At 46.1% G+C, this 27,469-nt stretch overlaps 1 protein-coding gene across 3 annotated transcripts in view; it reads right to left on the reverse strand.

Annotated features, from left to right (window-relative positions):
- TLL2 (tolloid like 2) overlaps nt 1-27,469 on the reverse strand; it is a 207,481-nt gene that overhangs the window by 24,355 nt on the left and 155,657 nt on the right. For all 3 annotated transcript variants that reach the window (XM_059729666.1, XM_014605001.3, XM_059729667.1), the window contains 5 exons: nt 17,223-17,325; nt 11,667-11,783; nt 9,822-9,967; nt 5,490-5,685; nt 1,013-1,138 (listed from right to left, as the gene is read on the reverse strand). In XM_059729666.1, the coding sequence (XP_059585649.1) occupies nt 1,013-1,138; nt 5,490-5,685; nt 9,822-9,967; nt 11,667-11,783; nt 17,223-17,325 (688 nt within the window). The remainder of the gene's footprint in view (nt 1-1,012; nt 1,139-5,489; nt 5,686-9,821; nt 9,968-11,666; nt 11,784-17,222; nt 17,326-27,469) is intronic.

Raw genomic sequence — 27,469 nt, forward strand, 5'->3', positions numbered from 1 at the left:
GTACTGTAGATGAATTGAGGCTAAAATATTTATAGATAGAGTATGCTCCTACCAAATAATGTCTAACAGCTGTCTAAAACTGTAAATTACTTTAAAAACATGAAGCGACTTTCCAAAGCAATTGACATTTGCTTAACTTTCCTTCCACTGATGTCAGTGGGAGACCCTCTCAGATTTTATCATCTTTCATGCTGCACTGGGGCTACACAAGAGGTGAAACTGGTGCATCATGTGAAACACAGTCTAATAAACCACTGGGCGTATATAGAGGAGAATAGGGTAGAAAGTCATTTATGGCACATGCATCTTTCCCCCTCCCCCAAATCAGCTCTCTAAAACTTGGATTTTTCTCTTCACTGGAATAGAATCAGCATAGAATAGAGCAAGTAGACAATGAATTCATGGCTGCCAAGATGGCAGCAAGCAGCAGCAGTAAAGTCCAGGTTTAATCTTTTCACAGCAGCTGGTGAGGAAATAGCATGTGGCTGAAAAGCCACTGAGCTGGCTGAGGGCAAGTGAGTGGCTGCATGCAGGTCTCTAGTATTTGAGGAGTCTTGCAGTATGGAAAAAATAGCTTGTGACTTATTTTCTTATATAAAGAACTACTTATAGTAAAGAAGTAATGGTCTTGCTACTGCCTTGCAAGGGTCTGAACCCTACCACTGTTGCCATCCTGCCACAACAGGAAGTTCCTGCAGCCTCATCCAGACTGTCTCTCCTGGGTATAGTCAGCTGTGACTCTGGGAAATGCTTTTTTTCCCCCCATATACTGCCTTCCAATGTGTGTGTCTTATTTGGGGGGGGTGGTATGCAAGAAAAATATGGTAAAAGCTTCTAGTTTCAGTTGTTCACCAAAACTTCAATCATTTTTCACAGAAAACTCTGATGAACACCAAATCTTTGTTTTCATCAGCATTTCCACAAAGATTTCATGCCTCCCCCCAAACCTGACCTGTTATTGTAAAAAGCAGTGCCCTCCCCCCTTACATGCCCAGCTCGACAGACTACCAACCCTCGCAGCTCTTCTTGTCAGCTGTCAGCTCATAGCCAGGTTCACAGGCACACTTGTAGCTGCCCAGTGTGTTCACACAGCGCTGCTCACACCCGCCATTGTCTGGCCGAGAACATTCATCCACCTCTGTTAGGAAATAAAATGCAATCATTTAAGCTTTTTAAATTAAGTTCCTTCATTCTTCTAGGCAACGATTGAGTGAAGAAAGACCAAAGCAACCTCTGAAAGAGGCTTTGCCAGATAAGCAAGCCTTGATGTGACCCTGGCAGTTAGGCAGCTGCTAAAAGAATCAAACAAACATCAATTCAGTAGCATAAAATTGGTGGACATATCGCTGGCTAACAGGTACTACAGCAGTCTTACTAAGCCCACAGGTACTGAAATGGCCCTGTCATTCTCATGGGTAGATAGGGAAGTGAGGCATTTTCTTGCAACGCTACATGTTGCCGTCAGTTACAATTATGTTTCTAATTTCTTTTTTTCTGGTTGCAGTTCCTTGCCCTGACTGGCCTTGTAAGATGCCTATCATGGCTGGGCCCTGGGAACTAGCTGGAGGTGGAAGGACACCACACAATGGGTTATAAAAGGGAGTGGCAGCTGTTCTAATAAACCAGGGAACCACACTGATAAGACCTCCCTCCCACTGTTATTTACATTTGCCACCAACTTGAGCTTCTCAAACATGGCTCTTCTGATCAGATTTCAAACACCCCTTAACATATTAATAGGCACAAGTCTAATTTATTGAAATTAAAACCAGATTCCTGGTTCCAGTCATTTCCCTTAATGGGCAAAGTCATTAATATACAGTACAGTAAATGTTACTGCAACATTGATTTAATGGGTAGGGACATTTCTGATGATGCAGTCTCTCTCAAAGTCCTGCCACAAGGACAGGAAAACACCAGCAGGAATAACCCTGCTTTGAGAAGAACCTTCCTGCTTTCCTTTCTGGTCTCAATGCTAGGAAACAAACTCTCTCATTGAGAAGATCAGTTGTTCTCAGATAGCAGTCTTTGGTGCACCATGGCTGGGCACACAACTAATTGCTGTCCCTGGGTCTTAAATCATTAGCATAAGACCAAGGGAAGACTGTGACCACTTGCAATCAGGAGGGTTCTGGTGTCTTGTGTGTGGGTCATTACACATTGTGAGGAATTTCCTGCAGTGGTTCTAACTGGAACATCTTGTCCTTCCATATAAAAGGTGCAATATAAGCATAAGATAAGTTTGTTGTCATACACACTTAACAGATTGTCTACATATAACTGTGGGAGGGTATTATAGACCTCCCAACCAAGAGGAGGAGCTGGATCATGAATTCAATAGGGAATGGGCTGTGACTGCACGCTCCCGATGCATGGTCATTATGTGGGACTTCAACCTCCCCGCCATCTCATGGGAAGAGCACATGACCAAATCTGACCGGTCACATAGCTTCCTCACTTGCACTGATGAGCTCTACCTAATGCAAAAGGTCTACGGACTGACTAGAGGAGAGGCACAGCTGGATCTGGTCCTGGCCAAAGGGGTGATCTGGTGAGCAATCTGAAGATCGAGGGGAAGCTTGGTGACAGCAGCCATGAACTGATCACCTTCTCTGTCCAATGCAGGGCAGGCAAATCTCTCAGTAAAACAGAAATCCTCAACTTTGTGAAAGTCAGCCTGCCCAAACTCAGGAGACTGATCAGTCAGACACTAAGAGTCCATGGCCCTTTAGAAAGGGAAGTCCACAAGGAATGGCTGTTCCTTAAGAACACAATCGTCAAAGCACAAGGAAAGTCCATTCCGAACTGCAGGAAATGCAGTCAGTGGCCTGGGGTACCCCGTTGGCTCAGTAGGGAACTTTTGGACTTCCTGAAACTAAAAAGAGAAATCTACATCAGATGGAATCATCACCAAAGAGGACTACACAGCAGTAGCCTGCATCTGTAGAGAGCAGACCAGAAAAGCCAAGGCAGAAACCAAACTCAGGATAGCCACGGGAATCAAGGACATCAAAAAGTCCTTCTTCAGATATGTGGGAAGTCAGAGAAAGAATAAAGGCAACATTGGACCCCTGCTAGATCAAATGGGGCAGTTGACATCTGATGCTCAGGAAAAGGCCAATCTCTTAAATGATTACTTTGCATCAGTCTTCCACCCACCCACGGGGGTCACCCTGTAAGACAGGACACAAAACATCCAGGGGGTGGGAGATGGACCCACAATTGATGTAAATCAAGTGAGGGAACACCTTGAGAGGCTCAACGTCCATAAGTCCATGGACCCAGACAGAATGCATCCAAGAGTCCTGAAGGAGCTGGTGGACATCATAGCACACCCTATGGCAAAGATATTTGAGAACTCATGGTGCTCAGGAGACGTACCAGAAGACTGGAAAAGAGCCAATGTGGTCCCAATCTTCAAGAAAGGAAGGAAGGGAGATCCAGGGAATTACAGGCTAATCAGTATGGCATCCATCCCTGGAAAGATCCTGGAGAAAATCATCAAGGGTTCCATCAGCAATGGGCTAATGGAAGGCAACTTTCTGAGTGCCAGCCAAGATGGCTTTGCTGCTGGAAGGTCTTGCCTGACCAACCTCGTTTCCTTCTATGACCAGATGACGCACTACCTGGACAAGGGAGACAAGGTTGATGTCATATATCTGGATTTCAAGAAAGCCTTTGATTTGGTCTCCCATGATGTCCTCATGGTTAAGCTGGAGAACTGCAGCCTCGACCATCTCACAGTCCAATGTCTGGAGAACTAGCTCTGGAGTCAGACCCAAAGAGTATTAGTTGATGGGAGCAAATCAAGGTGAGACAAGGCAACCAGTGGTGTCCCTCAGGGTTCAGTACTCAGGCTGGTACTCTTCAACATCTTCATTAATGATCTGGATTTGGGCATCAGATGCAGACTGGCAAAGTTCGCGGATGACACTAAACTATGGGGAAAGGAAGTCACATTCGAAGACAGGCTGGGGATACAGGCCAACCTGGACAGGCTCACAAGTTGGGTGGACCAAAACCTGATGGTATGCAATGTAGAGAAATTCAGGGTGCTCCACCTTGGGAAGAAAAACTAGCATCATACTTATAGGCTGGGCAGTGCTATGCTCACTAGCAACAAGACCAAAAGAGACTTGGGTGTCTTGACTGACCACAAGATGAACATGAGCCACCAGTGTGATAATGTAGCCAGCAAAGCAAACCAAACCCTGCCATGTATCCACCGATGCATCTCAAGCAAAACCAGGGACATCATCCTCCCTCCCGCTTTACTCAGCTTCAGTGAGGCCACAGCTGGAGTACTGTGTACAGTTTTGAGCCCCACACTTCAGGAGGGATGTGGATAAGCTTGAGAGAGTCCAAAGGAGAGCCACCTGCATGATCAAAGGCCAAGAGAGCAAGCCTTATGAGGAGAGGCTGAGAGACATGGGACTCGTCAGCCTGGGACTTGGTGGAAGCCTATAAGTATGTAAGGCTCCAGGATTTGGGAGAACAGTTGTTCACTGGGGTTCCCCAAGGGATAACAAGGTTTAATGGCCACAAACTTCTGGAAGGCCAATTTAGACTGGACATAGGAAAAACTTCTTTACAGTCTGAGTGTCCAAGGTCTGGAACAGACTCCCTGCAGATGTGGTGCAAGCACTTACTATGGACTCATTCAAAAGGTGTTTGGATGCTTATCTTGCTGGGATCATTTGACCCCAGCAGACTTCCTGCCTATGGCAGGGGGGCTGGACTTGATGATTTTGCAAGGTCCCTTCCAGCCCCTAATGTCTATGAAATCTATATCATTCAGGACTACTTTAATTTCAAGGTTAATAATAAAGAACCATCTGACTGATCAGAATTTCTAGGTTGAAGTCGACTGAAAAACTTAGCCCTTGCAAGTTTACGATTTAAAGCAGTTCTCTAACTTCTCATTTGTGGACCCTATGTCTAACAGCAAGCCCTACTTCTGCAACTGAATGTCCACTGGGCTCACAACCCTACTCACAACAGATGCCCATAAGTTTATTTCCTTTTCAAGTATCAAAGCTGGCATCCTGGGTTCTTGTATGGTATATATTTCAATCTACACTTGAATGCAAATTTTATTTAAGCAAAAGTTGTTTTGTATGTTTCATGTTGGTCTTCCAGGCTTCCTCCAAAGATTGCAATACACATACTCCATTACTTCTTGGTATAGAGACAAGGAATATCCCCATATTTAGCCAGCTCAGGCTGAAATGGCTAGTAGCCTGAAAGCTGTAGGCTATATCTAGTGAGTTTAAAAGAGAAAGGGCATAACCTATACCTTCTATATTCCCTTTATAAAGGAGGTATGCCAGCAAAGGTCTATATAGTCTACTTCTAGTTGATCTTTGTCTGCAGGCTACCCTGCTTGCAACTGCCCCCCTCAGGTAACCACTGCAGAGAAGTCTACACATCTGTAATTGGGAGATTTCGCCCTAATGAAAGTGTCTTGGGGCTAGTAGCATAATTCATACCTTTAAAGAAAGTTGCTGCAAATCCTGCTTTATTGATGGACCCATCAGATGCAAACTTCATCCACATTTTATTTGAGCTGGATTTGATATCTTCTGGCTTCTCATAACCACAAAAGTGACCAATCAGCACGCTGTCCTCAGTGGGGCCATCTCGGATTTCCAGGTAGTCATAGGCACAGTTGTCATGCCTTTCTATCTGCAATGGGAAAGGGAACATATCAGATGGGGCCACTGATTTCTCTGTGCCCTATCCGAGCCACTTTAAGTTTAGTGCCCTGCTGTCAGTCTAAAAGGGGAAATCAAGTCAACTCTCAGTCCTTTGGTTCAGCAGCAAATGAGGCTTTATTTTCCCAGCCGTGTGAAAGAGAATGGTGACTGTATGTGCCTGTAATGGGATATGTGTTTAAACTTTAAAGCAACTTAAGTGAAGCAATTTAAGTCAGGGGCAGGCAATTATTTCAGGCGGAGGACCACTTGATGAGTTTTAGCGAGCTGTTGAGGTCCACAAGGGTAGCCCCGCCCCTTCCATTGCCCAACCCCCTGGTCGCCATCTTGGGACCCGAAGTCCTGACCCCTGACCTTTGCCACCAGAAGTCCCTCCCCTTGCCCCTGGAAGTACTCCTTTTGGAGAGGTGGCCTTGGGACCAAAAGTTACGCCCTGTCGTATGGTCTGTGTCATAAGACTCACCCACCCAACACGAAACTGCCCTGCTCGCCATATCTGTCCCAGAATCCCCTGCCCTCATCACGTGATCCCTGACATCAGAAGGTGTACCCCTTGACTGGGAAGCACTGCGCAACACCAGGGCCCACCCTCACAGTACATGGCCCATCACCAGCACAGCACCCACCAGTGCCGTAGGACCCCTCCTGTCCCGAGCCACAGGGGGCTCAGCCACAGCCTTCCCTGCCCGGTGGGGCCTGGCCAGCCCATCCCGTCCCCTATCAAGCGGTGGCTTCCCCAGCTGCTGCTGCACTTTCCCCCTACCTGTGCCAGCTGGTCCCAAAAGGCTGCCACCTCTCCTCCCTGGTGCTGACTGGGCTGGAGATGTGGCCCAGCTGCTGCTTCTCCTCCCCAGTGCTGGCCCAGCCCGACCCTGCGTAGCCCAAGCAGCACAGCACGGCATGGGGAAAGCCTGCCCCGCAGCCACTTTCCTGGGCTTATCTGCAGGGCAGGGCCCTTTCCAGTCCCGTGTACAAAACAGAACCTGGCCCAGACACTCTTTCCCCTCACCGGCGCCACAGGTCCTGGCCCAGCCCTCCTGCCCCTCTCAAGCTGCAATCGTGGCCTGAGCCGGGGCGGGGCGAGGCGAGGCCAGCTGGGGCAGGCTGAGGTCCGGGTTGGTTGTCTCGCAACCAGAACCCAAGGAAAGTCCATTCCAGAAGCCTGAGGTGCTGCAGCCGGCGGTTGGTGCCGCTGGAGGCTTTTAGAGAGGCAGCCGCTATTAAGTGGGTTTTGAAGGGGCTCTGCAGGCCGGAGGGAAGTGCTTGGCGGGCCGCATCCAGCCTGCAGGGTGTATTTTGCCCACCCCTGATTTCAGTGATACCAAGGGTACTGAGACTGTTTGGATGGATGCCCAACAAGTCAAAATTAAACAAACTAGTGTAACAACATTTGGACCACAAGGTTAACACAACCTGGAAGTCAGCAAAGTGCATCATTTAATATGCCAGCTTAAAATGCCAGTTTGAGTGAACGTATTTCATACATCACAATTAGTTGGCTATCTATGATAGTCTCAGCTTAGCTCCCAGGAGCAGCATGAAAAACTTCCCACTGTAACTGGCTTTGGCAGCCTCAGAACAGAACCAGTACCCTCCCATCTTCTCAGGCCAGTCTCCCTTGTTCAGGACTGGCAGGCCAATAGGTGGAAAATCTGTCTGCTCACTTATTTCAATGCAGCAAGCTTCACAAAGTGGTTTGGGCCCTGCCCACCTTCCCTCTTCAGTTCTCAGCTTTCACATTTCTTCCACATGCTCAAGCCTGACCATAGGCCCTAATCAAATCATTCACTTTATCATACCATCCTTTTATAAGGGCAGTCAGCCTGTTGGGTCCTCCAGCATCTCCAGCACGTAGCCAGGAAGCCCCTTGTCTATGTCACAAAACTGTCATATAGTGACCCATGGCTGTACAAGAAACTGTGTCTGAACATTGTTTCTTCTTAGCTCTATTGCCTTCACATGCCACCGTCCAATGAAGCTCTTAATACTTAAGCATCTACAAGTGTTGCATGATCTTACAAGGTCGAGATCTGTGCCCATTGGCAAAGGAGACCTCCATCTTGCTGCAGCCTTCTTCTGTCTTTAAAGCTGCTGAGATCCTGACATCATCTTCCACCTGATCTGCTGTTGAGAATTTGGGGTTGGACCATGCTTTGACTAGCACCTCTCTTCAGGCCTTTTCACCATGGGTAACTCTCCTAGGAGTGAGAGACTCTGGACAAGATAACTCTGAGGATCACCGAGACATGCAAACCTCTCCACAAGATCTAGGCCCACAGTTGCTGTTTTTGTACATCACCTTCCTTGCTTTAAACAAAGTTGTGCATAGGCTTCTACCACAGGAAACAATACACTCTCCTGTGCCACCCTCCAAAATCCCTGCAATGATGGACCAGTGGTGATGAAGACAGGACTAGTGAATCCAGCAGTCCCCAGCCACATCTGCATGCAAGCGGTAGTAGCCTGATTGTTGTTTTGCACCTGGGCTGAGACAAGGGTGTAATTCAGCAGCTGCTACCATGACTGAGAAGTCCTATTCAGGATCCCCTCTGCTCACCCCACATGGGGAAGGAGCCAGAAAAGGTGTCATAAATCTAGGCTGTCTCGTGTTCCTGGCTAGATAACTGCATGCAGCCAAATCACTTTCTGTGGTCGAAAGCATCATAAGAAGATAATGATTTTTGCAATGTAGAACATTTGCACCTTGATGGTTAGCCAAGACAATGAATGACCAGAAAGAACTGCCATGGTCTCCAGGAAACTAGTGAGATACAACATCAACATTGCAGCTCTGAGTGAAACAAAGCAACTAGATGAGGCTCAGCAGAGAAAAGACAGTATCCTTCTCCAATGGTATCCTTTTCTTAAGCAAAAGTGCAGAGCACACCATCTTCAGGCAGAGTGACAAGTTCAAGACCACCTAGAAACACTAGAAAGTGTCTTGTCCTTGAAGCAGAGAAGAAAGAGCAGAGGAAGGAAAAGGAGAGGAACCCCAGCCTACAACCTGCTCTCCCCTGCAGAAAGACCTGCAACTTCTGCAGATGGATCTGTGGCTCAAAGACTGGACTCTGAAGTCACCTTAAGACCCATCAGTGAGCTGTGGTAGAAATCATCCTTGAATTGAGGGATTGCCATTTCTGCCACTGGTGATAACAAGTGTTGTTTAGCAGCATAAAAGGGGCAACATAGGTGCTGAACTCTGCGAATGGCAGGAGAATACCTGAAGCCAATCAGCATGGAAACATGGAGGGACCAATGACTCCAGATACAGAGCATCTCTTCTTTCCTAACAGGATAATGAAGGTTTTGCACACATGAATGATGGCAAATAATGAAGATGAGCAACAATAACCATGGTACCTCAGGGACCTGCCTAGGGGTTTATAATCAACCTGCCAGAGTTGATGGACTAAACAATCAACTGTGGAGCCAAACAATCTCATCCTAGCCTGTAGGATGCATCTGTAAGATATGAATAGGACCTTATAGACACATCAAGAGGATGGAGGATACCACCCTGTATGAGAATGCCAACTCATCCCCTCTCTCTGATGTTGATATTTCAAACAACAATAAACAAGCAAATCTTAACACATCCAACTGATGGTGCAATTCATATTGTAAATGATGGGGAAAAAACCCTCCTGACCTCTGCAGTGACTGGCTGCTGTCCTGAAGCATGACATTTGAGTAAGACATTCACAAATGACACTTACAGCTTCAGCGATATTCTGGTTCCAGTCTTATCCAAAGGAAACTACTGGGAGATTTGCCTGAACTTCAATGATCTCATTTTATGTAATCAGGTGGAAAAGAAAAGACTCATTCATTCAACCCTTAATCTTGTATTTCTCTGTTACCATATGTCCCTTTTAACTTCACTTTTCAAGGCTAACTTTCTATAGGCTGAGTTTGAAGAAACTAAGATTGCTCTGCTTCATTACTGCCATGCATCCTTCTCAGGGTTTGAAATTAGTTTTGTTAAAATATTTAAGGAAAAATTGCCCAATTTTTTCAAAATTTACACTCTTTAGGAGGCCTCCTGTTTTACAACCTCCTATGCCAAGAGGTTATTTTTGTTTAAGAGCACATGCAAGTGTCTCTCACCTCAAATGCTTGGAACGTGATCCCTACGTGAAACCCCTCAGAAACTGTAATCTTCCATATGCACTCTTTGGAAGGTCTGTAGTCATCTGGATAATTGGGAGACTGAATCTGGCCAGCATCTTTGTGTATTTCTCCACCACAAATAGCTTCATAAAAAAAAACAGTGCAGATATGTGGTTATACATTTTCTCCCACTGAATCTGATTTTCCAAGGTTTCTCCAAAGCACCTCTTCTCTTTCAAATTCATACTGACACAATTTATCTCAATAGCCAAACTTATTATGAGAGGTATTAAAAATCTAACCAAGTTCCTCCTCCTCTCTCAATGGCTCTCATCTTGCTGCATCAGTCTCTCAGAGGTAAGGCTTATTTTAATATCCAGACCTTGTACACTACTGGACACTCAAATTAACAGTCATTATGATGATATTGCAAATAAATATTAAATACCAACATCAACTGTGCTGTAAATGAAAACCTGCCACTAGATGGCACTATTAGCAAACACTATGCAGGACCTTAGTAGTTAGTAAGGGTTCCTACACCTTCCTGGGGTGGGGAAGATGTGCCTAAAGAAGCCTATTTGATGCAGCTTTAGTGAATATATTCTCATACAGACTGCATCTGGAGGTGCCCTATAGACTAAGAATCCAGGTACAAGTGTCATTTCTTTATGCAGGCAAGAAGGTGAACACTACAGCAGCTTCCCAGAGAGTACACAGAGTTGGGACTTTGAAAGGTAAAGAGAAATTAATTGCAATAGAAAGCTGGAGACAGGAAGAAACTTTTCATATTGGTAAAAGAATCCAGTCAAGAAAAAAAAGTTAAAGTTGAGTGCAGGACTAGGCAATCAACAATTTAACTATCAGTACAAGGGGTGCATATAGAAAGTACTTCTTTTTCAGATTGCCTTTACATTTTAACTTTATTGTTTTTCAGGGTTTTTTTAAATCAGACAAGAAAACAAAAATACCATTTCAAATTCCAGTGTAACCTCCACATAGGGTCTCAAGCTGGGCTGGTACAGCACTAAATTTTGGTCAGTTATCATTATTAATAGTTTCTAAATTTTCAGTGAATTTGCTTGCCATTCCCACCCCCACCAACCTTGCCAATAGAATTTGTTCAGTTACTAAAGGCCCCCACAACACAATGCCAACCATATTTTCAGTATTTTTCTACAAAAAGTTTGAAAAACATTTCACTTGAAGATACAAATTGATAACACATTTACATTCAGGGTCAAATTTTCCATTTTTGAAACACCCCCCTCCCCCTCAGATTCCAGCAAAATAGCATCTTTTCTTAAATAAATAAATACAGTCAATTAGCAAAACTGCAGACCCAAAGGACATGATTTTCAACTTCTCTGTTATCCCAGACCACTGCGCTATGACATATTCAGTTTCCCAACAGCCCCAGAGAGGCCAGCAGGAGAATATTAGCCTCTTAGAGTCACTGAACCAAAATAAAGTGAACTTGAAAGGAAATAGATGGCTCTACATTTTACATATAACCCTTAATGTGAGTTTCCTTTTAAATCATTATGTTTGAGGAACCTATAGGGTCTTCATCTTGAAAGGGCCTCATAGACCATAGGCCTGTTTTGGAATCAGGCTGGTTGATCTCAACCATACACACTGAAGGGGCTTGCAAATTCTGCAATCCCTGCTCAACCTCGGAAATATGAGTGGGTGTGGAGCCGCCTTCTGCAGTTAGATAGGTTTTAAACTAGTGCATAAAATAAATCCTAAACCACTTGTTAGTTTCCACTGCCAGACTAGGTCTGCAGACTGTGCACAATGACACAGTCCTGCTAGCACTTAGCTAAAGATCTTACTTACCTTCATAAACCACAAAAAAGCCCTTTCCCAGGATGTTGCTGCTGCTTCGAAACTCAATCCACAGCCTGCTATCCGTGGAAATTATTGGCTCAGGGACTTTATCACCACAAAATCTACCTAGAAGGCAGGAAACAGATGATCAAGATCTCTCCATGGACAGGTGAGAGTGCTTTGGGCAATGGGAAAAATGGCATAAAATCACCTGTAGTTCCAGAGAGTCAGGATAAGGTAAATTTACAGCACACTTTCACTCAGATGACAACTTGGATCTTAAAAAAGGGAGTCAACTTTATTTGTATTCTCTCCAAAGAGTTTAAATTCCACCTAAGAACAAAGTCTAGCATTCACAAATGTTTGCCTGGTAAAAATAACATATCCAAGAGCTTTACAAAATCTCAGGATGAAACAGTAGGGTCATTAATTATGGCAGGTGATGAAATGGGGGGGAGTAAAACAGCCTGAATAGAGGACTTAGATAAATAGGTGATGATGCTGGAAGCAATTCATTATGATTTGTTATTTGTATTACATAGCGTCTAAGAGCCTCAGTCCTGGACCACGACCCCCAATGTGCAAGGTGCTATATAAACCCGGAGCAAAAAGTTAACTGTACAACAGCAACCTCCACGCTACATCATGGTACTATTTTGCCAGGTGTAAAAGACTATGTATGGAAAGAAGCAGTCCTGTCCCACTACGCTGGGAATCTAACTAAACAAGACAAAAAGGGTGGGTGAAAAGAATCTCAATAAATGAGAACCAAATATGCAGAGCTTCCAGATGGCTTTGAAAATCTCAGTCTTGCTGCCAAAAAAAAGGAAAGGACCATCCCTTTCCTTCTATAATTCTGGTATTGAGGGGAAATCCTTTCTTCATGCCAGATATGGCAATCACTTGCATGCAAGATGGAATCATCTTAGTTACACACTTCTTCTTACTGAGATCCCTGGAGTACTATGGTCCTTTGGTTTTCATTACCTAGAATACGTTCACTGTATGGTTAATACAGCTGGATATTTCTCATAAGTGTCAACAGAAATACTGGTAAGGTAACGCTACTGAACTCTACAGTTGTGAACTGCTATTTTCCACAGCAATCTTAATAATAAATTATGATAAAAATTGCTTATGTTTCTATAGCCTCTTTCAGGAAGAAGACTCCTCAAAGCACAGGTCAAACAGTAACTGTGTTTCAAGGGTACCTATTGCCACTTGGTTCTTTCCTTCACCTGACAATGGCAACATAATATGCTGAATACAGCGGGGTCTGGGTTTGTTCCTCTTCTGCAGGAGTAACTGAATACCAGTTTATCCAATTGAATCTGTAGTGGGAATTTGACAGAACATAATTATCCAGATTGGAATTTGGGCAGGGGATAAGGGTTGCAACTCGAGGCCTTGTAAAAAACAATCCAGGGGCTTGCTGGTGACCTCAAAAGGTCAGAGCTTGGTTCTGCATCTCAGGTGAAAGGTAGCACATTAGTATCTACTAACTTGCTGCATTACTGGTTCTCATTTCAAGCCTTTTGTCTACACCAGGGGAAAAGATGGATGTTTTTAACACACTTGCTAATGCAGGCTAAATGAAATCTCAGGATAGAGAAGGCAGTTGGAGTCTTAATGCATGTTAGTCATTCATTGTGAATACTAGAGCTCTCCTAGGTGTGTTACAAACACCATTTCCTAGCCAGAGCAAAGATACCAAGGGAATAGCACCATCAGTTGAACCACAGCTCAACCTGCTATAACATGGTCTTTTCCATGGGTGTTTCCGAGCCAAATACTAACACAAACCGTGCTCTGCTTAGCTGCTGAAATCCAACAAGCATATGTCCCAGAAGTGCATGGCTGTAAACACATGTATATTCCAAATAGGTCAGGGGTCATTACAGTAGGACAGAAATAAATAGCAATACAGCTGCTTTTCTTTTTCCTCCTCATAGGAACAAATACTAACAAACAGTGTTGACACTTGCAAGGTTCCTCTCTCTAGGGTCACTGAGCAACTGCCTCTTGGATTTAGTCGTCGAGTTCAACAAGGATGTCAAGGAGAGGAAATGCAGATGAGGAAGCTAGAATAAGTGAACTCCTTGGAGTTCGATAAAGGGCCCATTCATAAAAAAAGTTATGCACCATTTAAGGCTGGGTTTTCACACACTTCCCTGGGAAAATATGCAGGGCACTTTTTTTTTTCCAGGCGAAATACATGCTTTCACAATTCATGCTAATCCTCTTCCCCACCCCCCTGCCAGCCCACAACCGGCCTGCCTCTTCCTAACTAATTTCATGGGACCGACCCCTTGCAGAGGCCATGGCAGTTCACACAACAGAAAGGTTTACAAATCCAACTATGTTTAAGGAGATTTTTCATTTTTAAGCACTTAAACGTTTGACAGAAAAACCGAAGCGCTCTAAGTCGCGGCTGCTGGAAGGATGTGTGCATTTGCCCACAATCATCCTTGCAGCAGAAAGCAAGTCCCAAGGACACTCTCCTCTGGGGAGCACTACTGCTCCAATTACAGGGAGACCCCCCCCAAGCTTTCCTCTGCTGTTGCCTCTATCAGTGCCAGACATCTAACCTAGAAAAGAGCACTTTCCCACCAATAAAATAGTTTACTAAAGGGCCTAACCCCCTTCTGCAAAGCACAGGTGCAGTGTCACATATTAAGGCCTGAGAAATGCAGGAACCAGGGCTGGTAAGAAGGTGCCCCGCTACTCCTAACTAGGAGAAGGAGCAAGACCCAACTACCACACACCTATTAAGGGCTGCTCTTTTGAGCCTACCTTCTCTCAGATATGCTTGCTACCTTTAACCTTGTGCTACTCAGTGTAAACCAGCTGCTGACACTCCTTACTGCTCTCTGGGCCTCCCCTGTCCCTTGCATAGCCTAACTCGCACCTTTGTCTGTACGACTTTGCTCTATCTGTTGTGCATAGCCATGCAAAGATTTGCAGGTTTAGGGTCTAGTGCCATGGTTCTCAACCTTTTTGGACTCAAGGCACCCTGCACTGGACTCGATCCTTCCCTGCATAACTTTGACAAATTATGGGGCACACAATTTCAAAAACTGATTTATATATTACAGGGCTAACCCCCTTGCAGAGGCTGGGCAGTGGGAATTGGGGGGTCGTTCAGGCAGGGACAAGTCTGAGCCTTCATTTATCTACTTAGCTTATCTGATCTCACCTCACTTATCTCTTCACATCTTGTAACACACTTCAAAGGATCTGGTGGCACCCCAGGGGGCCCCGACACGCTGGTTGAGAATCACTGGCTTAGTGTCTTGCTGTTCTTCACTGGTTTTCAAAACCCTTCACAACTGATAAGCCTCACAACCTAATACCAGAGGCATTAAGGGTAAGCATTATGGGTAAGGGGCACCCAACTCATTTATGCTCCACTGAAAACCCTGGCCCAGTAGTCAAATTCCTAGTTGTAACAGAGAACACACCCCCAGTAACCTGTGTGAGGCTGCACTCATCTAGTTGCAAAAAATTTGGAGTTTCTTGCCTCGTAGGGTACAGTGGACATTCATATATTTTACAAATGTGAAAACAGAGGTGAAGGAATTTGCCCAAGATCAAAGTTAGGAAGTGGCAGAACTGGGAATAGAACCCAAATGTCCTGGCTCGCTCTTCCAACTCCTTCATCCACCAGAACACCCAAAAGTAAGAAAATCCCAAATGCCCTTACCAGCAGCCTCATGTTCTCAACAGTGACTGACAGCATGGTACAAGCTGAAGGAAATAAATGAGATGCTATGAGCTTGAGACAACAGTGCTTTTTTATAATATTTCAGAGCCCAAGCAGAGATGCAGTGTGGAGATGAAGCCTGTTGTCCCATCAGTGCTAATTCACATTCTCCTGGATCATGCATAAGAAATCATGGAGACAATCCCCTACAATTTCTAAAGGCTTTGTACAGAGCCAGTTGTTAAAAAACAGACACACAAAAGTTTGAATTCAAATAATGCTTTTTCAGGTTCCATCCCAGTTGCAAATTGACTGCAGGGGTGGACATGGTTTCCCAACAATCAACTCCATATTGTTTAAGCATGGTCCAGTCATGCCCTGTAAGCCACTTCTATTTGACTGTTTCCAAAGTGGTTTACGGCCCTCTTCCAGTGATCTGCAATTTTAGGTGTTTATCTTAACACTGTAGAGGACCTGGTTTGCAAAGGACAGGTAGCTCAGCATTTTCTAAAGACCAGATTTCCCCCCACCCCATAACTGTCCTCAGCTGGGCACCTAAAATCAGTAGTCTCTAAAAGGGCTACACAGATTGAAGGACTGCACCATGGTTTAAATATATAGTCTGGTCCTACCAAGGCCTTCTACACCATAGAAGGGCTACACCATGATTGAAATATACAGTCTGGTCCTGCCAAGACTGAGCCATGTTTTGAATGAGTTGGAGGAAACCTTGCTAGAGCCCCCAACTACACTGCTCCACACAGAAGATGGAACAATATCTGTAGGCTGATACTCTGCAGTTGTATGTGGGAGGTGCAACTATGGAATGGCAGGTACTGGAAGAAAGCATTAGGGATAATACCAGAGCCTACAGATAGCCCACAGCAACAGTATGCATGTCAGATGTGTGCTCCATGTCCATAACTGGTACATCCTAAAGGAAAGTCAGCTCTTAGAACATGAGGTGAGAAAGCGGGCATGTGAGAGGTGCTGACCGGAAAGCTGTAACTCCCTCATATTTACCAGCAAAGGCCACCGAAATATTTTTCTCCGCAGCTTTTATCTTAGCCTGGCTTGTGCCTCCTCCCCATCAGAAGACATCCTCTCTACCTCTGGAACCTGCTTTTAAACAGCATGTTTCTACATCTAATAGGGAGAGGAGGCTGGATGGTCCAGAGGATTTGGTAGCTCAGATAAACCATTTCCCTCAAGACGGCAGATTCAAATCCATTCCACACTTTAGCAACCAAACGTTCCTAGCATTTTATGACCTGTATGAGATGAGTTTTCTGTGTCCTATCCCAGTTCTTTAAACACAAATTAGAATAGGAAGATATGCATATGGAAAAACCATATACTCAATATACCAGCCCATGCAGTAGCCTAATGGGTAGTGGTACAATTGCTCATCAGAGTGCACCGATTTACATACTTGGCAGACTCACTGAAAAATAATTGTAGTGTTCTGGGTCAGAAATTGTACAGTTTGATCATCTGGGAACTCTGTTTCAGTGCAGTATAATTAAATATGTCTTAAGGCAATGTTGTATGGCTAGAGCAAGGGACAGGGAATCAAAAGACCAGGTCTGCCTGACTTGCTATGGCACTCTGGGCAAATCATTTCCCTCTGAACCTCAACTCCTCATCTGAAAAACGAAGGAATAATGTTTTCTTACCACACAGAGAGAACTGGGTGGATGAATTACTTAGCGTTCAAGAAGCACTTTGATAACAATGGAGGAGAGGTATTAAAGGAGAACCATGTGCCTATTCTACAAATAAGCTCCCAGCAGCTAGTGGATGAAGGGCCAATTTACATACACTCTGTACAAGCATCTTAAAAAATTTAAATAGCCACTCACCCAATAAGGGAGCCTTCCTCCAGTAGCCATCACGCACCTCCACATAATCATACCAACACAGGCGGCTTTTAAACAAGTCCATTGACGTGAAATTTAGCATAATCTGTGAACAGAGGGAGCAGAGTTATCTTTGTAAATGGAGCTATTTGGCACAACAGGACCTACAAACTAAATTCCATCAGGGTCATTATGCTGCCTAAGAGGTTTAAATGGTAAAAAGGACTTTTTTTTAAAGTATCTTTTGTTAAAAAGATATCCTGAGGCGTTTTACAGAGCTCTATCATACAAAGCAGCAGATAGCATGCTACTGAGTGAATGACAGAAAAGATGACAGACATTCACTCAAGTAGAAGGCTCCTTTAAGAAGAAGAGATCTGATTGTGGTTTTACAACAAAAAGAAGTACCAGTGGTTCATCTAGTAGGTATAAGAAAAAATGTGTTGCAGAGAAATAGGATTTTGATGGAAAGCTTTGATTCATTTTGCTTTTTTTTTCTAAATTTCTATTAGATTATAGTGTCAGCTCTCTCCTCCAGCTGCCATGGTACACCATGAAAGGTGCTGTTTAAATTCCTCATGCCTCCATTCTGGCAGCCTAGTGGATTATATGTAAAACACAATTCCCAAAACAGACAACTGTCTTCCCTCTAGCTGAGTCCCCAGTGCCTCAAGTCGTAGTCATACAGAAATAAGGCAGGAGGGGGTTTCTGGAGGTCAGTTAGTCCAACCCTCTGCCTGAATCAGGATCACCCCTATCCAAACCATCCTATACAACCATAATCTAAACTCTACATAAGACTCTCAAGCCTGACACGACATAGACCTAACACCCTAACCTGCCACAGGTAAAGCAGGGGAACCAAGGCAGCCCTGCTTCTCTAAAATATTGTTAATTTATGCTCAAGATGTCTTGGGTAGAGGGAGGCAATAGTCCCCCAAATACAGAGGAAAGCAAAACCCCCCAGTCTGTATCAATCTGCCCGTGGGGTAAAATTCCTTCCTGACCTGAAATACAGTGATTGGTCTGACCCTGAGCAGAAGGGCTAGACTAGGGGTAGGCAACATTTTTGGTCTGGGTGCCAAAAACCTCCTCAACCTAGACTTGGAAGATGTTGGCATGCCAGGAGCAGATGACAAAGCCCAATCCTTATTGTGGCAGCGCACCCAAGCCCCTTCCCTGCTGTGCACCCTGAGACATGTGTCCACCCAGCACAACCCCAGTCTCTTCTCTGCTGCTCACCCCGAGGTCTGTGTACAGCTGTCGTAGGCCACCGAGCCGGCCCAGGGCTCCGGACCCCAGTGCACTGGTTGCAATCTCTTGGCTGCCTGCCACATCTGGCTTGGGGTCTGGGTAGCTGCTGCCTGCCACAGACCCTGGGCTGCTTGCAACTGGGCTTGCAGCCTCCCTGCTGCTTGCTGTGAACAGCTTGGGCTCCAAGGCCAACAGCAGCTGTGCACAGCCTGGGTTGGCTATGGCTTGCTGAACAAAATGGCCTCCTGCCATGCTCTGGCACACATGTTGGGGGCTGCCATCCCCTGGGTAAGACCTTCTAGCTAGGAACCTCCAGCAGGAGGTTTACTAGCTAGAGAATCATGACACCCCAGACTTAGCCATAGCCATAGCCATAGCCGTAGCCAAAGCCCAGTGCCTCTAGTGAGGCTTAAAAACACCCTGACATATAGCAGAAAAATGGGGGGGGAGGAGCAACCGGCAAAGCCCAGAAGCATGGAAAATACCCATGATAGAAAATAAGCATGCTATGCTTAGATCATCCCCCACCAGTGACTGTCCAACCTCTTCTTGAACACCTGTGATGGAGAGTCCACAACCTTCCTAGGCGGTCTATTCCACAGCCTCACTATTCTCACAGTGAAGAAGTTTTTCCTGGATATCCAATCTAGATTTACTTTGTTGCAACTTCAAGCCATTGGGTCCATGTCCTCCTCTGCAGCAAGAGAGAACAGGTGCTTTTCCTCTTCTTTATGGCAGCCCTTCAAGTATTTGAAGACTGCTATCATATCCCCTCTTAAGTGCCTTTTCTGCAAGGTGAACGTGCCAACTCCTGAGATGCAGTCCAGCCAGGGAGCTTAAGTGCAAAGAAGAGGAAAGGGGCACAAGGCATTCAAACTGCAGCTCTCACGAATCATTGCGGTGGCTAAGGCAAACAGTTTAAGATCATGCAGAATTGAAACAAAGTGTTCCCATTCAGGATGGCAAACCAACCTGAAACATCTGTCACAAAATGTTGAAACATCTTGGTTTTAATGGTAAACATGTAGACTATTTCCAATTTAAATTTTGCAAAACTTTTCACTCCATGAAGCATGCCAGTGTTTCTACTGTGCATGCCTAGCCAGGACAAGAAAAATGTAGAAGTGCTGATCTTTCCCTTGAGACAGCCATTCTGACTTTTTATCAACTCCACAAATAGGGTTATCTTTTATTTAAATGAAAACCACATTTTGTTGAAAAGTCCTTGCCATCTAAGTCTATCATCACCTCGCACATGAAGGCCCACAAAACTGCTGAGAGGTAGGCATCATCCACCACCTTATTGGTAGGGAATATTTGCCTTGGGTACGTGTTGCAGCCACACTAGAAAATGCCATCCTGCCTCCCCAGGCCTAACAACGGCATAAATTATAAGCCAGAAGGGTCACAGGTATTAAGGTTGCAGAACAGGGTAACAATAAAGATGCTTGGGCTGTTTCTAAATTAGCATTTATACCATTACTGAAATTTTTACCTCTTTGCAAGCAGCTGCACCCCACTTCAATGCTGTTGCAGCCAAACAGATTAAATGACTTGCCCAACATCATTCAGGACGTCTCAGGTACAGCCAGAAATAGAACCTATACTGCTAGATCTGCTTCTTTCCTGTACGGTCCTGCAAGCATTCTCCTGCAATGCTACAGCTCCATGTAATACAGTAGGGAAACCCAGCCAGCTAGTTTCCCCACCCGGGCTAATGGAACAGAAATGTAAACAAATGGTGCAAACAGTGAAGATAAGAGATTAAAAAAACAAACAAACCCCAAAACAGCTCAGTTACAACATGCAGCTGCATTGGATTTGCACGGCTGTAAGAGCACGATCTGGTCTGTGATGTATCATAGTGGTGTCTCTCCTTTAAGACGCTAAAGGGGAGTGAAGTCAATGGATCTACTAAGGGTGAATTTTTTGCAAAATTTGACCCATCAAATTAGCTTGTATCCAATACCTCCTGCAGAGATACAGATTCCCATGGTATACTCTTACCAAGCAACCTAGATTAAGACTCAAGATATTTCTAAATGAGATTTACTTTCCACCATTTACTCTGATGACTTTTGGCAAATCTCTGAATTTGAACAATGAAAGTAGACCAGTCTATTTGGTTCACTTTATAGACAGTATCTGGCTCTCAGTACATTAACTGCTGCAGGGTTGCCACTGCAAACACTACAAAGTAGTAGCCATTGTATTAATTTAAAAACTTCTGGAGATTTCATACAGAGGAACATTTCATTTTAAGTTAATTTGGTAAAAACAATGTTGAAAAATGTATTTTGAGCCGTATCAGCTTTAAACCATGTCCAATCATCCAGGACCTCCCCCAGTCATCATGAATTTTCAAAGATGATGGCCAGAGGCTCTGCAATCACATCAGTCAACTCCCCCAGCACTCTGGGGTGCATCCTGTCCAGCCCCATGGACTTGTACACATCCAGCTTTTCTAAATAGTCCCTAACCTGTTCTTTTGTCACTGCTGGTTGCTTCCCTCCTCCCCAAATGGTGCTGCCAGGTGCATTAATCTGGGAGCTGACTTGGCATGTGAAGACTGAGGTGAAGAAGACATTGAGTACTTCAGCCTTTTCTGCATCCTCTGTCACCAGGTTGCTTCCCCCACGTTAATAATCTCCCAAAGTAATCTTCAGGCTTTATTTAAAAGCCTGAAACCCTCTTGGTAATTTTCTGTAAGCACCCGTTTAGGTTGGGAGGAAGCAGAACACACGTTAGCCCTTGTGAGGGGGGTACGTGAGGCTTGGAGCCTGCCTGTCCGACTTGAACACAGCAGGTAGCAGGGGCTCTCGCATGCTTCCCAGAGTGCCCTGCAGGTTCCCTGAGGTGCCGAAGACTCCTCAGTGGAGGTGAACAGCCTACCCATCTGACTGGCTGGCGGGGATAGTATGGCTGCCCACCTGGACCTGATGTAACAGTGGCTCATCGCAGCACAAGCCATCAGACAGCTGTCTCCCACATGCTCACCCTGTGCCTCTGTGTGCGTGTGTGTCTAGCACACCTGGGTTGTGTGCGTGCATGTGTGCATGCGTGCACATGCACATGCCCCACACACATGCACACAGAATCCAGGTGTTTGGGGCACAACTGGGCCACTGACTTTCATGCAGCCAAGGACAAGATGCCCACCTCTTATACAACTCCCTGTTTCCTGGGTTGATGCAGAGTGGGCGCTATGCTCCTGTGGTCCCTGATTTCATCAGCAGCAATGTCATTGCTCCCCCATCATTGCCTCCCCATCCCCATTGAGGGCCTAGCCTATCCCCCATCAGGCTGCCCCAGCTCATGAGGCCCTATGGGAGGCACCTCGACTGCCAGAAGCAACACTTCAGCTAAGCACCGGGCCTGACACCATGAGCACATGGTGCAGGGATGGGGGAAGGCAAGCCCCCTGCTGACATAGGTGGCTTTGGCCCCGCACCACAGCAGGCTGCCAGATCTGCAAAGCCCTTCCTCCTCTCACACATGACCTGGGAGCCCTCCTTGGATGAGAGGGGCCAAAGGGCTTTGAGTGCCCATGCCCTGGCATTGGGCCATGGGTTTCCTGCCATGGGCTTCTCTGGCCTGCATCATAGGCAGTGCTGCCCACACCCCAGGCTGCCCATTCCCCTTCCTTTCTCCCTCCCCAACCTCCCCTGGGGGGAACCCATGGAGGTGTCAGAGAATGAGGTGCAAGAAAGAGATGTGCCTCAGTTTAAAATGTTGCAGTTGCCAAACTTTTCTTGTGTTTAATAAAGAAAACCTGTTGAACATTGCCTGTGTCTCTGCCTAGTCCCTCCTCCCAATTCATAGAAAACAGCAAACCTTTGGCAGCAGTAGGATGGGGGTGGGGGGAGGAGGGGTGTTGAGAATGGGGTGACAGAACCTGGAAGAGGGTTTGGGGTCAGGGGGAATGCCACAGGGCCTTAATTCAACAAACATGAAAGCTTGGAGGGGAGGCACAGGTCAGGGGATTTTTGATCTGGCACCTTACTTTCAGGGGTCTGGAGTCAAGACTGGGGACTTCTCCATGTAGGAGCTAGACAGCTGTGTGATCCCAGACCCAATGTGTGTCTGAGGAAGAAGCCATCACTGCAGCAGGCACTGAAGACTGATGGCCCTCCTACATGGGACTCCTGCCCCTTGGCCTCTGGGACCATGTCTCCCGCTTTAAGGACCACCACAGACCCATAGCCCTTGCTGATGCCTGGGACTCATGTCAGACAGGTAGCCTGAGTTGGAGGTCTGCCTATTCCTGTCAAGGCTGCGCTGCTCCCCTGCAGTGGGACCTGGGCCAGGAGTGGGGTCATGGGGAGTGGAAAAGCTCCCTCCCAAGTCTTCCAGCAGAGGAGTGGGCAAGCTGAGGCTGCCGGACTCTGCTTCCAGAAGCTGCCCCAGCAGGCTGCACTCTCCCACCCATTCAAAATGCTCCTATACCACTTTGGGATTAGCTTGGACCTACTTGGAGGGCTTGCACCTACGGGACAACCAGCAGCTGTCCAGAACTGTGCGCATTAACACCCAATCCTGGCACTGTGACTCAGTTCCACAGCACCACGGGCTCTCCTCTAAACAGCGGGTGGCCATCTAGAGTCCCCAGTCATGTGACTCAGCAGCTCAGGTGTAAGCACCCTCCAGCTCATCCATATTTCCCCATATACGGCCCAATTCGTTCCCCATCAGTTTCTCAGCCCCTGGTGACAGGAGTCCATGGTGCACGGCCTGCGCACATCTTCCCATCGCTCATCAGGTGTGCTGCTGCCCGTCCTGAAGCCAGCATGACAGCTGCTGCAAGCTGGCCTCCCGCACACAGATACAGAGCCTGCGAACAAGGGGGAGGGGTTGCATAGCTTGCAGAAGTGGGGGACACACGGTTGAAAGGGCAGGTCTTGGCCTGCAATCATGGGCGGGGAGTTGGGGGTTGCCCTGAGGGGTCGATCCAGTGAGTGCCTGCACCTTGAGAATCGGAACCAGGCAGCGCTTACTGGACTTCACCCACAGATCGGACCGGGGAGAGGGGGAAAAGTGCTGTTGGGCCACTTGCCTGCCTATCTAGGTGCAGAACCCAGGAGTCGGCCTGGCAGCAAGAGCCGAGAGGCTGAGATAATAATTCCCATGCAGGAATCCTTCCATCACATGTATCCTCTTCCAGGGCTCAGAGGAAGATCTGAGGGTGGGTTTTGGAAAAGGGACATTCTTTCTTGTTCCTGCTGCACAGCAACTGGAGTGGTTGCCAGCCATAGATGTGCATATTGCCTGTCCCTGATCTGGGGGCACTTTCTGCCAAAACAGCCGTTTACCCTTTTGCCTGCTGAGCTCATTAAATGTTATCACTGCCTTTCCGTGAGTGCCTGCGTGAGAGGGGGTGCTGTTTATGTTCAAGTGCTCGATGTATCTGTGCTTAGGCTCAAGTCTCAGAAGCACAGCATGGCCCTGAGAGAAATGGCATGTGTCAATTATGCAGATTTATGATCCCTTTGAGTGGGAAATGCTCTCAAGTGCCCAACTGGGGTGGGGGTGGGGGGCAAGGGAGAGAGACCTGGCACCGTGGCTGGGCTCCAGGCTTCAGCTGGGAAGGGTGAACGTGGGGGAAGTGGATGATTCACCCTCCTCCTACCCCCTAGCATTCCTGCCCCCCCACCCTGGCCCCAACCCCTTTGTGGGCTTCTTGGCCACAACGGCCTGAGAGGGCTACAACAGCAAGGGGTCGCCTGTGGCAGCTTCAGTTCCCCCCACTGCCCCTTCCCTCCCCCCAGGGGCTCTGTGTTCACTCCAGGACCTGAGTCCCCATGATGGTCGCATGGAGCTCAGGCAAACCTTACCATTACAGGTTGCACAGTGTGCTTAATGTGGCCTGACTTGTCAGGAGAAGTGTCGGGAGAAATGGCTGTAGGTCCTGCAGGCTGTGCCAGTCCTGGCTGTTTTGTTGGTACTGGGGTGGGGTAGGCTGGTCCTTGCTCTGCACCCCTGGGAGAGGTGCAGAGACATATGACAGGACTTGGTTTGGAAGAGCCATGGCCCCTGTGTGAAGAACCGTGTTGCAGGGCCTCCCTCCGTCTCCTCCAGCAGGGTCCCTGTGGGCAACTCCTCCATTGCACCTCTGATCCCATGGGCGTTGGCAGGGGCTGTCCACCCTGTCCTCGGCAAGGAAACAGGACAGGTCTTTGTAGAATGGTATGCACTGCCCCTGGCTCTCAGGCTGCTTTCTAGTGTCCAACATGCGGTAATATTGCCTCCTCATCAACATGGTCTGGTGAGACACTGTTCCCAGTCTCTGTTGCCTGCATCTCCTAAGTGATGAGCTTGAAGACATCTCTGATCAATGCCCTATCTGGAGTTGGTCCTGGATGTGCTCCTCACCCCAGATGGCAATGAGATCCTTTATTTCCCCAAACTGCCACTTGTGTTCCCAGGCTTGGCTGGTGGCAGTGGGTGGACTGGATTCGTCCATGGTCCATGGCAGTGTCCGTGGGGTCTTAGTTGTTGTGTGAGTGATGGTTTGGCTGCGAGGGGTTGGGTAGAAGGCTAGATGGATGTATGGAAGCAGCAGTGGACGCGTGAGGGTGCAGTCCCTGATGCATGGTTCTCACTCTCACATCAGAGGCTTGGGGTCCTTGCTCCATGTCACCTGGCCTCCACTGCTCAGGTCACCTCCAGAATCTCACGATGTCCAGGGGCTTTCAGCTGATGCCCTGAAGTTCTGGCAACACTACCTGCCCCACCAGGGCTGTAAGATTCAAGGGTCCATGGCCCACGTGATACCTTAGTATCACAGGGTGTCTCTCTGGTCACCCTGGCTTGGAAGTCCAGTGCCTCCCACAACCACATCCTCCCCATACACTGAACCACCTAATTGATCATCTACTAGCTATCTGATCAGTGATCAAGAAGAGGGGAACTCACTCTGCACTGAATGAGAATGAAAGACATGGCAGGAGCCTCCCTTCCAAAAGCAAAAAAAAAAAAAAAAAGGAATGGCAAATATGTAGGGCCCAATTCAGCCACCCATACTTTACACCCTTATAACATGGAGGACTTTAAGTGTAGTGGATTCTATTAGTGGCATGTTATAAATTTCAACCCCAAATAGTGTTTGCTAAATGTTATTAGAGTTCATTTTTTCCACTTTCACCTTTTCTTTCCCCATCCCATACCTGGTACTGTGTAACGTCCCTGTTTTGAGGAGATTTCAATATAAATATACGTGTCACAAGTTAGGAGGCACAAGGCACCACACTGTCAAGTAGTTGTTTTGCATTATTATGAATTTATTTCAAGATTTAAAAAATAAATAAATACATCTAGATATGTAGTTTATAAACCTGAGCAAGGTAGAAAGCTGGGATGACTCTTGGTGGCAGACACCATATGGAGAAGCATAGATTTTAAAAGTAAGATTACAGAGGAAGCCGAAAAAGAGATAAGGAGAAATCATCTCCTCTCATTAGTTTCCATCATCTGGAGCTGTAACCCTTTATGAGGAGACAAACAGAACTATTCTAGTGTTAGAACCAAAACCATATGCTAGGTTCAGATCCAAGACTCTAATACGAACACTCCTCCACGCACCTAAATTGAAATGTCATCTTTAAGGTTTTATCCCTTCTCTACATGAAAGTGATTCTGGAATGAAACCAGGCAAGTCCAGAGAGTTTCTGGTTCAGAGTTGAGAACTAACCTAAGTCTCAAGCAAACACAAACCTGGTTTGAACAAGACACTGCTTGCTTCAGGACATTACAAAATACTTCTGAGTATAAGCAGCCGCTTAGTGGATCAGATGCCTCTGAAATAACTTTGGAGAACGCAAGATGAAGAGAGGAAATTATTATGGATTGTAGAAACCAAAAACAAGATAAAGTTTACTTTTTGGTTATTTTTCCCCACAAAAGATTTAATTTGAAGAAAGTAGAGTGCTATTAAAATATTTCAGGCAGGATTTTGCATCCAAATTTACGTCCACATACATACCTGATGTTATTCTTATTTTCTTTGCAGGTGTATAGAGCTCAGCAGCTTCACTTAGTTGGCTTCATACACCCCTGAATATGCTGTCTTTTCCCTCTCTGTTCTCCCAAACTGTAGAATTTTTGCATACTTGTAACTGCTCTTAATGATTACCCAGCTGGAAGTGATTTTCCCCAGCTCAGGCAATTTCTTTAATTCATTGCAAGGAGACAAAACAAGGGCAGGCCAGAGAGGTATCTTAAAGAGTACACGGTACAATACAAAGACCTAATCCTGGTCCATTTGAAATGAAGGGAAAATTACTCCAATTTCAGATTTCAAAAACTTGCATGTGATTGAAGGATTGCATGATAAACTTAAAAAAAACCCAAAAAAACCTCCCTGCCAAAGTTCACTACACTATCCATTAGACCACTTCAGAAAACACACACTTGGAAGTGTAATTGCTCTGAGTGCAAACTTTCAATGCCTTTTAAAACCTTCAAACACTTTTTTGGTAAACAGTGTAATGTTCTGAGCCAGCCGATTGTGGCCCCTCTGCCTGTCCTGCAAACACACAATGCCTCTGGCTGGCTGGTAACGTTAATAATGCTAATTACGGAATTTAAAAAGGCCTGATGGCATACCGGCACAGTACCAAGTACCTGATGATCCCTAGTCATCCTTTCTAGGGTTTGAGCTAGCAAATGGGACAAGCTAACTGCCTCGACTCACTAGGACTTCAGGAGTAACCCTGTTTATTGCCTTCTAAAATTCTAAACAGATTTGAGGGAATCTACTGGGTTCAGAAGGGAAAAATCAAACCACTGCTTCTTTTGCAGGCAACAGATTAGGAAGGCGGGGAAAGAGTTTCCTCTCCTCCGTTTGAAGAATATGAGGCATTTCCTAAGGGGAACATCATAGATGCTGTTTCCCTGAGGGTTTTTTTAAATGGGAGGTTGGCTCTAGGAAGGGACCTCTACATTAAGGCTAGAAAGACCACTGAGTATTACTATTCATATAGCCAGGAAAAGGAACAACT

Source organism: Alligator mississippiensis, chromosome 6 (genome assembly GCF_030867095.1).
Source record: "Alligator mississippiensis isolate rAllMis1 chromosome 6, rAllMis1, whole genome shotgun sequence".
Taxonomy (NCBI): Eukaryota; Metazoa; Chordata; order Crocodylia; family Alligatoridae; genus Alligator; species Alligator mississippiensis.